Genomic DNA, 14,092 nt, shown 5'->3' on the forward strand with positions numbered 1-14,092 from the left:
TGAAGTGTATGACTGTGTGTAACTTTACATTTACTCAACTGGATTAAGATTTTTTTTTTTAATTGAAATATACCATGCTTTCGAAAAGCCCCCTTGTGCCACATCCAAGAGCAGAATAGGCTCCTTATATAAGGAAACCACAAATCTTGAAAACAGCAGTTTTCCTTGATGTTCTTTGGCCACACTACTGTTTGGTTTAACTAGCATTTCTGGTATTGGAGTTGTTTGAGTCTCAGAATGACTTTGCTTAGAATTTTTATATTTCTGCCAGACCTCTTCCTGTTGACATACTTGAACTGAATCAAAATTATTTGAGTGATCATCATAAGCATTGTTAAATATAGTATTTGAAAACAGTCTAAGGGCCTGAAATATTAATTAATGTATTCGGGTGTGTTTGCTTGGAAACCTGGAATGAAGACTGTTTGAAAATATATTTATTTTTAGAATATAATCTGAAAAAGGCTTTAAAAATTCTGAGGCTCAGTAAAGTTTTAAAATAGTAATTATTCATATCTCAACATCCCAGATGCCAAGGCATTTTATGTAGTGGAAGTGGGGAAGGTGGTAGAATCACTACATTTTAAAAATATGCAGCTATGTCCTCATTTTAAGAAAGATTATACCTAAATACCATTTCTATTTTTATATCAGGATCACTTATGAACAGGATTAAGGAAATCCTCATTATCCTTCCAAAACTAAACAATTGATATAAAATGTAACATTCGTGTCATTATTTTTCATTCTGAGTGATAAACCATAAAATGTGTCTTGGAAATATGTATGTACCATATGCTGAAAATGGGCACATTTCTGACAGGGAAATGAACCACCTGTACTCTCATTTAGCTCTTGAGCGAAGTGTAGATTCCACTCTTTAAATTCTTTAAAGTTATAAGTGCCTGACCAAGAGGCTATAGAGCGAAAAGATTTATAGCCAAAGAATTAGGAGCCACTGCTAATGAAAAAGCAAACCAATTTAAAAGACAACATATCTGAGTATGTGTATATTACACTCTAAGTATGATATATATTTAAAAGTGTCTCTGATATTATAATGAGAATTAATAGGAAATTGTAGGTAGTGTCTTCTCCAGTTTGTTTTGTGTGTGTGTGTGTATGTGTGTCTGTGTGTGTCTGTGATGAAGTTTTACTATGTTGCCCAGGCTTGCCTCAAACTCTGGGGATCAAGCAGTCCTCCCACCTTAGCCTCCCAAGTAGCTAGACTGTGTCACCAAGTCCAGCTATCCCAGTTTTTATGAAACACTTCTGTAAAGGAAAATACCCTTTCCTGTTAACTAATTCCTAAATTCATTCAAGAAGGAATTCAACTCAGTTTTCAATTGTTTTGTTCTGTTGTCTATGGAATGTTAGGTTTAGTGACTTAGATTAACGAGTTCTAAAACCAGATTACCTAGATTGTACGCAGGCCCCTCTGCTTACCGCTCTGTAACCCCAGGCAGAATATTGACCTTCCTAAGCCTCCATTTCTTTAGTAAGAGTAGGCTGATAGTACCTGGAGCCCAGAGACATTTGGGCATTAAGTAATGTAATATGTATGACGTGCCTGGCACTTCTAAGTACACAGTAAACCTCAGCTCATGTTATGATAGTGGTGGGGTTTTCCTTTATACAGAAAGAGAACTTCATTTTACAGTAACAGTAATTAACTGTTAGTATTAAAACTGTCAATAAAATGGTAATGAACTGTTACTCTAAAACAAAACATTTATAAATATGGACCCCGTCAGAACTACAGTTTTAATGTTCAAAGCATCATCTACATTGAGAAACTGTTTTGAGGGGTAAATCATTGCTGTACATGTGGACCTAGCTCTGTGTCACGCAAAACTGTTACGGCTCAGACAACTAGGTCAGAGACTGGGCATGTGAAATGAGCAACGTGGTCTCTGCCCTTACAGAATTTACAGTGTGGGAGTGGAGATAGTTGAGAATATAAATAACCCAGGGGAGTGAAGGGGTGAACAGAGCAAGTAGGAAAGTGTTGATCTTGGACTGCTTATGAAAATACTCAGCCACGGGCTTCCAAAATAGGACACTGCAGCTGTGGTCTGAGACCCCTTCAAATATTATCCAAACAGCATGCTCTTCCTGAGAGAGGGTGGGCTGTGTGGGGAAGCCTGACAGTCCTGATCTGGGAAGAGGTGGTGTCCAGGTAATTATTAACCAAAGATGTGATATTAAAATATACATTTATGGAGCACTGAAATCATTTTAAGTGAGCAAACGCTGCCTTTGGTAGTCCAGATAAAGCTCTGGTTTTTCCCCTAAGACCTCACTTAGCACGTAGCTGTACTTTTGATCACAAACAGAAGAAACAGATACTTTGGGGAGAATAGGTCTCAACCTCACCTACATGTTAGAATCACTTGAGGACCTTCAAAACAAAACAAAACAAAAACAAAACGAAAACCTCATGCCTGGGCCCCACCCCAGGGGTTCTGATTTAACTGCACCCAGGCATCAGTGTTTGTAAAACTCTCCAGGTGATTCCAATGTGCAGCCAAGGTTGAGAACCACTCTTCCTCCCTATCCTAGGTTTTATTTCCCCCCAGGTGTTCCCTAATAAATTTCAGGAGGCTAGCTCAGCCAAATTCTGTCAACAGGTTTTCCAATCAGAAGTTATTAATTTAATACTAGTCCATATGTTTTCCCTTTGAAAACATGTGCACTTTCTGCGTTTCAGTAAGTAATGTTGGCTCCTGGAGAAATACTCATCTTAAGCTCCTAGTAGAGCAAAAGAACCTTTCTCATCCAGCACCCGGCCTCCAGACAGCAAGCTCACCATCGAAACATGATTCACTGTCCTATTTTTCACATCTCCTTGGCATGACCAACCCTCGGATTTCATCCTGCAACCATTTATTTGGTCATTTAACAATGGGTTGTTTCTTCCTAAATCTCTCATGCAGCAGTTTAAAGCCTGTAATGTGCAAAGTTGAAGCATTTTTGTATTTGGCACTGAAGTCTATCCATGGACGTCCAGGCTCTGGACTCCTCTGGTAGCCTTTTGTATTCCTTTGCTTGTCTCAATTTACATAGTGTTTCTTTTTGTTTTGTGTTGTTTTCCAAGTTTCAGTTATTTTACTAATCAGCATAATCGCCAATAGATTACATCAAAATGATTTCATGCATTTAGAGGAGAGAAGTATTTCCTGGTTAAGCGGAAAATTGTGTGGATGGCTTCTGGAAGACCTTGATGTGAAACATTTGTTAGAAATCTGGACCTTCTTTCTTCAGTTTGCTGTAATCCACATTCACTGAGTAGAACTTGTATTGATCATTGGGACCCAGTTTGTTCCAGGGCTCTGGGTTACTCTTTCTGTCCCAACTAACATCTGGATTGAACAATGCCAGACACGAGAGATACAGTGCTGCTCCAGTACCTCCAGCTCCAATAAATACAAAGAGGGGGATCAAGCTTAGATGCTTCTTGGATTGAGTGATGATCTGGCAGAGCATGTTTGCTGCAGAGGCCTCCGATTGGAAAGGGGAGAACCGGCTTAGTCGCTAGGCTCTGGGCTAAGTAGTATCTCCATAGTGTTTCTTTATAGGTTCTGTTTCTACCACTTTACTCTTTTAATTAACAGATATCTACTGAATGATAAATATGGGCCAGACACTCTTCTGGGCATTAGGGACAAAACATTTTCCAAATTGGGCAAAAATTTCTGCCCTCCTGGGACTTGCATTCAAGAGGGAGGAGAAAGAAAAGGAAATGCATAATTAGCTAAAATATATATGGTATGTTCAAAGGTGTTAAGTGCTATGGAGAAAAATAGGGCAGGAGGAAAGGGAGTGCTATGGCTGAGATACGGTGTGATATTAAATCGGCTTTGCAGTATTATTCAAATAAGAGGGTGAAGGCTTGGAACAGAGGAGTAGTGATGGAAATGGTGAAAAGCGTTTGAAATCTGGGCAAGTTTCGGCAAGGCCTAAAGAAGATGAAGGATTGAGCCCTGCAGATACCAGGAAGATGGAATTCCAGACAGAGGCATTGCAAATGCAAAAGCAGGAGTGAACCTGGGGCGCCAAGAAACCACTATAACAAGGGCGTCCGATCTTTTGGCCTCCCTAGGACACACTGGAAGAAGAAGAATTGTCTTGGGCCACACATAAAATACACTAACGATAGCTGATGAGCTAAAAGAAAAAGAAATCACAAAATCACATAATGTTTTAGGAAAGCCTACAAATTTCTGTTGGGTCGTATTTAAAGCCATCCTGGGCCACATGTGGTCTGCAGGCCACAGATTGGACAAGCTTGTGCTAGAAGGCCCAGTGTGGCTGGAGCAAAGCAGGTGTGCAGGAGAGAACTATGAGACTGGTGTGGGGTGGCAGTGAGATTGCAGAGGGCCTTTTAGGACTTTTTTTTTTTTTTTTTTTTTTTTTTTGAGACGGAGTCTCGCTCTGTCACCCAGGCTGGAGTGCAGTGGCCGGATCTCAGCTCACTGCAAGCTCCGCTTCCCGGGTTCACGCCATTCTCCGGCCTCAGCCTCCCGAGTAGCCGGGACTACAGGCGCCCGCCACCTCGCCCGGCTAGTTTTTTTTTTTTTGTATTTCTTAATAGAGACGGGGTTTCACCGTGTTAGCCAGGATGGTCTCGATCTCCTGACCTCATGATCCGCCCGTCTCGGCCTCCCAAAGTGCTGGGATTACAGGCTTGAGCCACCACGCCCGGCCTCTTTTAGGACTTTTGTAAAGATTTTGGCTTTTTCACTGAGTGAGATGGAGAATTATTAGAGGATTTTGAATAGAGAAGAAACCCAGGATCATTCTGGTTGCTCACTTGAGACGACTGTAGGGGTCGTTGGTAGAAGTGGAGAGACTAGTCAGGAAGATATTGCGATAATCTAATTGAGAGATGATGGTGGCTTGGATCAGGGTAGTAGCTAAGATGGGTCAGAAATCGTTGGAATCTGAATATATTTTTGTAGGTAAAATTTTTTGCCCTTAAATGTCTATGTAATATTTTTCCATATTCCTCGTAAAATAGAGCCCTAAACTCCAGTAAGAGACCTGAATAATGCTAGTTATAGCAAAAGGTTAACTGTCTGACTCTTGAACACCACAAATTTAGTATTGTGTTGTCTTCCCCACCATGTGGTAGATATTATTTCCCTATGTTTCTTTTTTCTTTTTAAATTATACTTTAAGTTCTGGGATACATGTGCAGAACCTGCAGGTTTGTTACATAGGTATACACGTGCCATGGTGGCTTGCTGTGCCCATCAACCCGTCATCTACATTAGGTATTTCTTCTAATGCTATCCCTCCCCAAGACCCCACCCACCAACAAGCCTCAGTGTATGATGTTCCCTTCCCTGTGTCCATGTGTTCTCATTGTTCAGCTCCCACTTATGAGTGAGAACATGTGGTGTTTGGTTTTCTGTTCTTGTGTTAGTTTGCTGAGAATTATGGTTTCCAGCTTCATCCATGTCCCTGCAAAGGACATGAACTCATCCTTTTTTTATGGCTGCATAGTATTCCATGGTGTGTATGTGCCACATTTTCTTTATCCAGTCTATCATTGATGGGCATTTGGATTGGTTCCAAGTCTTTGCTATTGTGAACAGTGGTGCAATAAACCTACGTACACATGTGCCTTTATAGTAGAATGATTTATAATCCTTTGGGCATAGATCCAGTAATGGGATTGCTGGGTCAAATGGTATTTATGGTTCTAGATCCTTGAGGAATTGCCACACTGTCTTCCACAACGGTTGAACTAATTTACACTCCCACCAACAGTGTAAAAGTGTTCCTGTTTCTCCACATCCTCTCCAGCATCTGTTGTTTCCTGACTTTTTAATGATCGCCATTCTAACTGGTGTGAGATGGTATCTCATTGTGGTTTTGATTTGCATTTCTCTAATGACCAGTGATGATGAGCTTTTTTTCATATGTTTGTTGGCTGCATAAATGTCTTCTTTTGAGAAGTGTCTGTTCATATCCTTCGCCCACTTTTTGATGGTGTTGATTTTTTTCTTGTAAACTTGTTTAAATTCTTTGTAGATTCTGGATATTAGCCCTTTGTCAGATGAATAGATTGCAAAAATTTTCTCCCATTCTGTAGGTTGCCTATTCACCCTGATGACAGTTTTTGTTTGCTTGTTTGTTTTTTCTGTGCAGAAGCTCTTTAGTTTAATTAGATCCCATTTGTCAATTTTGGCTTTTGTTGCCATTGCTTTTGGTGTTTTAGTCATGAAGTCTTTGCCCATGCTTATGTCCTGAATGGTATTGCGTAGATTTTCTTCTAGGGTTTTTATGGTTTTAGGTCTTACATTTAAGTCTTTAATCCATCTTGAGTTAATTTTTATATAAGCTGTAAGGAAGGGGTGCAGTTTCAGTTTTCTGCATATGGCTAGCCAGTTTTCCCAACACCATTTACTAAAGAGGGAACCCTTTCCCCATGGGTTGTTTTTGTCAGGTTTGTCAAAGATCAGATGGTTGTAGAGGTGTGTTGGTATTTCTGAGGCCTCTGTTCTGTTCCATTGGTCTATACATGTGTTTTGGTACCAGTACCATGCTGTTTTGATTATTGCAGCCTTGCAGTATAGTTTGAAGTCAGGTAGTATGATGCCTCCAGCTGTGTTCTTTTGGCTTAGGATTGTCTTGGCTATGTGAGCTCTTTTTTGGTTCCATATGAAATTTAAAGTAGTTTTTTTCTAATTATGTGAAGAAAGTCAGTGGTAGCTTGACGGTGATAGCATTGCATCTATAAATTACTTTGGGCAGTGTGGCCATTTTCACGATATTGATTCTTTCTATCCATGTGCATGGAATGTTTTTACGTTTGTTTGTGTCCTCTCTTATTTCCTTCAGCAGTAGTTTGTAGTTCTCCTTGAAGAGGTTCTTCACATCCCTTGTATTCCCAGGTATTTTATTCCCAGGTATTTTATTCTCTTTGTAGTAATTGTGAATGGGAGTTCACTCATGATTTGACTGTTTGTCTATTATTGATGTATAGAAATGCTTGTGATTTTTACACATTGATTTTGTATCCTGAGACTTTGCTGAAGTTGCTTATCAGCTTAGGGAGATGACAGTGGGGTTTTCTAAATATACAATCATGTCATCTGCAAACAGAGACAGTTTGAGTTCCTCTCTTCCTATTTGAATATCCTTTATTTCTTTATCTTGCCTTATTGCCCTGGCCAGAACTTCCAATACTACATTGAATAGGAGTGGTGAGAGAGGGCATCTTGTCTTGTGCCTGTTTTCAAAGGGAATGCTTTCAGCTTTTCCCATTAGTTATGATATTCGCTGTGGGTTTGTCATAAATAGCTCTTATTTTGAGATACATCCCATCAATACCTAGTTTATTGAGAGTTTTTAGCATGAAGGGGTGTTGAGTTTTGTTGAAGGCCTTTTCTGCCTCTATTGCGATAATCATGTGATTTTTGTCGTTGGTTCTGTTTATGTGATTTATTATGTGTTTTGATTTGCATATGTTTAGGCCTAGGTTAATATACATGTTGGTGTCTTCGTTTTTAGTTAAAAAGTTTAAAAAGCAAAATATAATAATTTAATAACAAAAAGCTTACTGAATAAGGAATAAAATATATTTTTGTTCAGTTATAAAATATGTTTGTGTTTTAAGCCAAATGTTATTATGAAAGTGTCAGAAAGTTAAAAAGAATGTTTAAAGTTTAAAAAGTAAAAAAGTTGCAATAACCTACAGTTTATTATTGAAGAAAGAAAAATATTTTTTATAAATTTAGTGTAACCTAGGTGTACAGTGTTTATTATTATGAAGTCTGCGGCAGTGCAAAGTAACATCCTAGGCCCTCACATTCACTCACCACTCACTTGCTGACCCATCCAGAGCACCTTGCAGTCCTGCAAACTCCATTCGTGGCAAGTGCCCTATACAGGTGTACTATTTTTAATCTTTTATGCTTTTTTTATTGTACCTTTCCTATGTTGAGATACACAAATACTATTGTGTTGCAGTTACCTACAGGATTCAGTACAGGAAAATGCTGTACAGATTTATAGCCTAGGAGCAAGATGCCAAACCCTGTAGCCTAAGTGTATAGTAGGCTACACCATCTCGGACTGTATAAATACACTCTATGACGTCCACACGACAAAATTGCCTAATGATGCATTTCTCAGAACATAACCCCATTGTTAAACAACATATGACTGCATTTTGACCGAAACGATCAATGATCACTATTGCACTGCTGTTGCTTAATAAACATGTACATTCCCTTCTTGCAGTCTTCGCCTTATTCCATGGTAGGTCCCTGGAAGTTGACAGAGGCCGGCAATGTGAGTAGAGGAAAAAACATGATACTGTTAATAATATAAAGGAGCCCATGATTCAAAACAAATGAGGCCAAGGGCACCTCTTGTCCCACTCCTGTCCTTAATTCCTTCTCCCAACTCTAAATAAGATAGAATTGTCTTTTTCCAGCTCCATGCAGATCTCTCAGGTGGCCTCTTATGACTTCTTTGCTTCCTCTTTGCCCCTAAACAGAGTGCAAGTATCATGAGAAAATGCAGAGTGGTACAAAAGAAATCTGGTGTTCTCTTCCTCAAAACCAAGTGCACCTTACTCTAATTTCTGGTAGTCACATAAACATTTCTGTTATTCATTTTAATAACTGGGAGAATTTCAGATTAAGTAGATGCTCATTTCTCATTTCATTGGTTCAGCAATTACTTACTGAGTACTTTTTATGTGCCAGATACTGTTCTAGGCTCTGGGAGACATGAGTGAACAAAATAAAGTCCCCATTTCTTAGGAGCTTACCTTATGATGCAGCAGAGAGACAGAAGTACAACTAAATGAGTAATACCTGTATAGTATATCTGATAAAGATAATGCTATTGAGGAAAGCAACTTAGAGAATGAAAAAGGGAGTGCTGGGATGGCATGCTCTTGCTTTTGGTGAGTTGGTATTAATATTTTCAATAGGGTAGCCAGAAAAGGTGTCTCCAATAATGATATATGTGTAGAGACCTGAGGAAAGTGAGAAAACAATATTCATGCCAATATCTGGTGGCAGAATGCTCCTTGCTACAGGAAGTCCTTAGATAGTTTTCCCCTCTCTATATGCTCCCTAGGTGGTTTCATCCTACCACTTTTTATAACCCTAATGACTCCCGAACTTCTATCTCTATCCCAGATCTTTCCTATCTTTAGTCCAGTATATCCAGCTGTTTGTGGAGCCCCTCCACTTGGAAGTCTAGTAGACATCTCAAATTTCAGATGTCTCTATCCAAACTCCTTATTCCCCACTCCCTAAACCTACTTTCTGCAGCTTCTCACTCTCTTTATAAAATGGCAACTCCATGATTTCAGCTTCTCAACTTAAAAATATTGGACTCATATTGATTCTTCTGTCTCAAACCTCACACCCAATCCATCAGCCAGAGCATGAGTTACTTATATTAGGAAAAACTAAAAAAGGAGTAAACCTGGGGCAGTGGGAGGAAAAAATTTAGGTAAAATACAAACGAGCGCAGTAATAGAGCTACTTGCTGGGCAGTGTTTGATGGGATGAGGAAAATCTAAGCTGAGGGCATTTGAGCCTTGAAACTCAGGTTGCTGAGAAATCACATCCTAAGCCACATTCCCTTAAAAGAGCTAAAACTTTAAAGTGGTTTGCTATGTTTTGATATCTTTTAACATCAAGAGTGAGTTAGTTGGCAAAACTCAAACTGTCAACCCATGGATTAGAAAGAGACTTTAGGTACCCATGAGAATATTTTACATAAAGTTTACCTAAAGTATTTTCCATTTCCTGCTTCTGGAAATATTGTGGGCCCTGGATGGAGAAGACAGAAGTGCAAAGTCATAATAATAATTTTAACAAACAGCATTTGAACCAGTCATAGAAAAACGAATGTTCGTTGTTGGCGTATCTACAATAAAGCAAAACACTTAGCTGAAACATCAGGGAAGGGAAGATGCTGATAAATTTCATGGGGTAAAAGATGGTTAAATACTTAAGTATCTTGATTATATTAATTTGAACAAGGAAAAGGAAGTAAGTGGTCACTGTCCTCCTGTTTTCATTTGGTATATATTTCCCAGTATTCAAATTCTCAGTATAGAAGGTTCTCACTGTTTTGCTGCACCAAGTTCCTGGAAATCACATACAGATCCCCCTAAAGGAGATTGGAACAGTGCAATATCTGGGGACTGCATTCTCCACCCAAGGACTTAGCATCAAATGAAAAACAGGTATAACCAAGAGCATAACACAAAAGAGCTTCAGTGGCTCTGGTAAAATTTTATTTTTTTAGCTATTTATTATAGAAGGATAAGTTTCACCCTAGTGACTTCTTCATGGACAGAAGCAGAATCCTTTATAACTTCTAAAAAGATCATTTCTCAGACTGGATTTCTCTCAGTGTCAGATTTTAGGCTACAGTGTTCAAGTCACAAATATGATTTCCCTGAATGCAATCCTGAAAGAGGTGAATTTCCAAATAGATCCTTTTGCCAATGGATATCAAGTCTAAATTTCCTGTAAAGGAGATTGTTAGAAACTAAAATAATTTCCCTCTTTAAGTGAAATGAGCTTGGACATTGGAATCTGAAAGCCCTGAGTTGGAATTTTTGCTATGCCCTTCACAGGCTTTCCAATCTTGGAGAAATTATTTAATCTCTCTTTGTATGTTTCCTCTTCTGTACAGCAAAGATAATACCTACTTCAAGGGTTTAATGTGGAGGTTCAACAGATAACATTTTTAATGCCTGGCAGTTAGTAAGCATGGTAACGTTATATGTCAGTTATATACCTTTTCTTTCCTATTTAACCAACACAATTTTTTAAAGTTTATTTCTTCTGTTTTTAGAAAGAATTCTATTTTAGTATGGTACCTAAGTTAGGACAGAAGTCTCCAAACACCAATAAATTCTTATTCTTAAGAGTAAACTTCATTATTCACAATAATCAAGATGTAAAAATAACCAAAATGTCCATTGACAGATGAATAGAAAAAGAAAATGTAGTATATACCCACGATGGAATACTACTCAGCCTTTAAAAAACAGGAAATTCTGCAATATGTGACAACATGGATGAATGAGGACATTCTGATAAGTGAAATAAGCCAGTCACAGAAAGATATATGATTCCATATATGAAGTATCTAAAATAGTCAAATTAATGAAATCAAAGAGAATACTGGTGGTTGCCAGGGGCTGGGGGGATGGGGAAATGGGGAGCTATTAATACTAATCAGTGGGCATCAAGTTTGTTTGCAACATGAGTAAGCTTTAAAGATCTGCTGTACCACATTGTACCTGTAGTTACCCAAACTATATGGTATGCTTAAAATTTTAAGCAGGTAGATCTTACATTATGCTCTTACCAAAATAAAATGTTTAAAAATCATAAACTCTTTATAATTATCAAATATGATTGTCATCTCTATTGCTAATATTAGTAGCTGTCATCTATTGAGTGCTAATTCCTGCCTAGTACCACTGTTAGTGTTTGCCACTCTTACGTGCTTCCCCAGCAATCCTGTGAAGCAAGATACTATTCTTTTCCCCATTTTCAAGATGAGAAAACAGAAGGATTAAGTAAGTTGCTTGTGGTCACCCAGCTTACAAGTGACAGAGTCAGGATACAGACCCAGGCACCCTGACTTCAGTGCTATGCTCCCAACCACTATGATTCTAAAGTATCATTTTTATATTCTAGTACTATATTAATATGATTGTCTGCCCTTGAGAGGAGTCATTTATTGCCTTAATAACCAATGACAGATCTCCTCCAAAAAAGTAGAGATTGGACATGGAAAATGTAACCTAGGAGGATGTTTCTATTTCTTATGTTTGTTTCTTTTTTCTTTTGCCTTTTCCTGCAATAAAACCAGATCTTTAGAATGAGTGGAGATTCTATGTCATTTGCAGAAAAGTGAGTGGGTGGAAATGATCTATAATGTTTAACTTTTTTAATTATTTAAGATTATATATAACTGAAGGAAATCTCATTTGATCCCTGCAAACCCTTTCCCATTCGCCTTATTTAATTCTGTGAGTCAAAAAAAAGAAAGGTCCAGAATAGTTATTAGATCAGCTTAGTTCTTATTATTAATACCATGCTTTCACTTCTTTGGATATTTTCTGTATTTAATCCCTTTGCATGTTTTTTGCATGTTGCCATGGTAAAGCTCATTCCATGATGTGAGGGACCCCAGTGCTGAAGAAGGTTTCCTTAGTGTTAAACCTCGCATTTTCATTTCCGCATTTTATCTTGGTGTTACCAGGGCAACCCAAATCATTTCATTTTCTCTTTGAAGCTGATGCCCTTAGCCTGTTAAACCCTCATGCTGACTCATTCATGTTCTTGCCATTTTTTTTCTAGTTTAATTCTGGTAACTACTTTCTTTACAACATATCTTTTCTGCTTTTCTTTCTATAATCATAACAACTAATGCATTGTTGGTGTAGTGGTTAAATATTTGGGGGGGGGGGTTACATATCCCACTGAAGATTGGAAAAGAGCTGTGGACTTTCTCATCAGAAAAATGTCAGTTTAAAAAAGTACGGATGAAAATATTGAATATATAGAAGTTTATTCAAGTATCTCTTATACAAATCTATTTGGTTCTTAGCTTTTGAATAGCAAGTTGCAAGAGTTGATACAGCAAGGAATTTATCAAAAAAATGTATCAGAATCTATTGCATCTTTAAATTTAGATTGTGAAAGTGAAGGTACCTGGTTATTTCTGTTGTCATATCTTCATCCCAGGGCAGTCCCATGCTTGGTTTTATACCCCGTTTGTCTCTGGCATGTCTCTTGGCAAACCACCTGCAGGAGTTAAAAAGCTAGTTGGTGTGCATCTTTTCCAGTGCTGGCCTGGCTTATACAAGCTCCTTGGGTTTGAATCAGTATAAAGAGCTGAGGAGCAAAGAAAGGGGATAATACATTTTTTGGTTCCCTGGTTGATAGATCTGTTACTCACATATGCTCTTTTTTTTTCTTTCTTTGTATTTTTTAGAGATGAGGTCTGGCTCTGTCACCCAGGCTGGAGTGCAGTGGCTATTCATGGGTACCATCATAGTTCACCACATCCTTAAACACCTGGTCTCAAATGGTTCTCCTGCCTCAGTCACCCGAGTGGTCAGATATTCTACTACAGCTTTTTATTTATCTTCTATCCCCAGGGCTTGGCACTGAGTAGTTAGGTAAAATGTGTTGAAAAAGGTTAGGGAGGGAAGAAGGTTAGAGAGGAGGAAGGGAGAAAAGGAAAGAGGAAGGGCATACTCAAGGAAGGGAAGAAGAAAAAGAGAAAATTAAAAAACAGATCAAAGGAGACTACCCTCTGAGCAAAGACAATCGCTCTGTATAGCTGAAAAGTCAGTTCCTAAGGAAGAATTCTAGGTAGATTTTGAGTGAGGGGCCCTCATGGCAGGCTGGCACACATTTGGATAAATGCAGGGGAGTAAAGACATGGTTGACCCATATGTTGCTGTGTGTGTTCAGTCTCAGGAGATTGTTGAGCAACCCATGACTGGTGATGACCGGCCCACTGAGATTCCAATCGCCTTCAGTGCCTGTCTTGAGAATTTTGTGAACTTGGTACAAACATGGGCTATTGAGCCAGATTTTAACATGGAATTTATGTTTACACTGAATTAATGTTGAGGCATTATGTGGAGGATGACCCAGTGTAGGTCAGAGTCAGTTTGCATGTTCTGGAAGGCAGTTTTCCCCATTTAACAGCGAGATGCAAGGTGAAGCTGTGAAGCTTTACATGAGTCTACAGAAAGCATGGGTAGATTTTCACACATACCATACAAAACAACTTTTGGTGAATGAGTCTTGTGACTCTTTGCCAGTTCCATCAAGAGCATGTCACGTGTTGCCCTCCTTGTCTCAAATCATCTGGACTGGCTCAGGCTACCCCATCCTTATGTCTCTACAGATAGAAAATGACAGTGTCCAACCTTATTCAAAATAAACAGAAACAAAACATTTATAAGTAATGGATAGCAAAATGAAACATTTTAAGAGGGGTAAAACAAACAAAAAAAAAGCCATTACATTGCAGACCCTTCACTCTGTCTGGAATGTTCTCCTGGCCCTGGCCT

General features: G+C 38.6%; 2 protein-coding genes across 3 annotated transcripts in view; one reads left to right on the forward strand and one right to left on the reverse strand.

Moving 5' to 3' along the window:
• Positions 1–14,092, forward strand: part of LRRC8C (leucine rich repeat containing 8 VRAC subunit C) — an 89,250-nt gene that overhangs the window by 23,423 nt on the left and 51,735 nt on the right. The window lies entirely within an intron of this gene.
• LOC108580495 (cytochrome c oxidase subunit NDUFA4) lies at positions 3,232–3,551 on the reverse strand. Its single transcript, XM_017944454.3, has one exon. It carries the CDS (start codon positions 3,484–3,486, stop codon positions 3,238–3,240), a length of 249 nt encoding a protein of 82 aa, XP_017799943.1. The 5' UTR covers positions 3,487–3,551; the 3' UTR covers positions 3,232–3,237.

The sequence above is a fragment of the Papio anubis genome, chromosome 1, assembly GCF_008728515.1.
Source record: "Papio anubis isolate 15944 chromosome 1, Panubis1.0, whole genome shotgun sequence".
NCBI lineage: Eukaryota > Metazoa > Chordata > Mammalia > Primates > Cercopithecidae > Papio > Papio anubis.

Bases quoted from the DNA above. Each gene is read 5' to 3' on its own strand.
- LOC108580495 (XM_017944454.3), bottom strand. From the start codon at position 3,486: ATGCTCTGCCAGATCATCACTCAATCCAAGAAGCATCTAAGCTTGATC.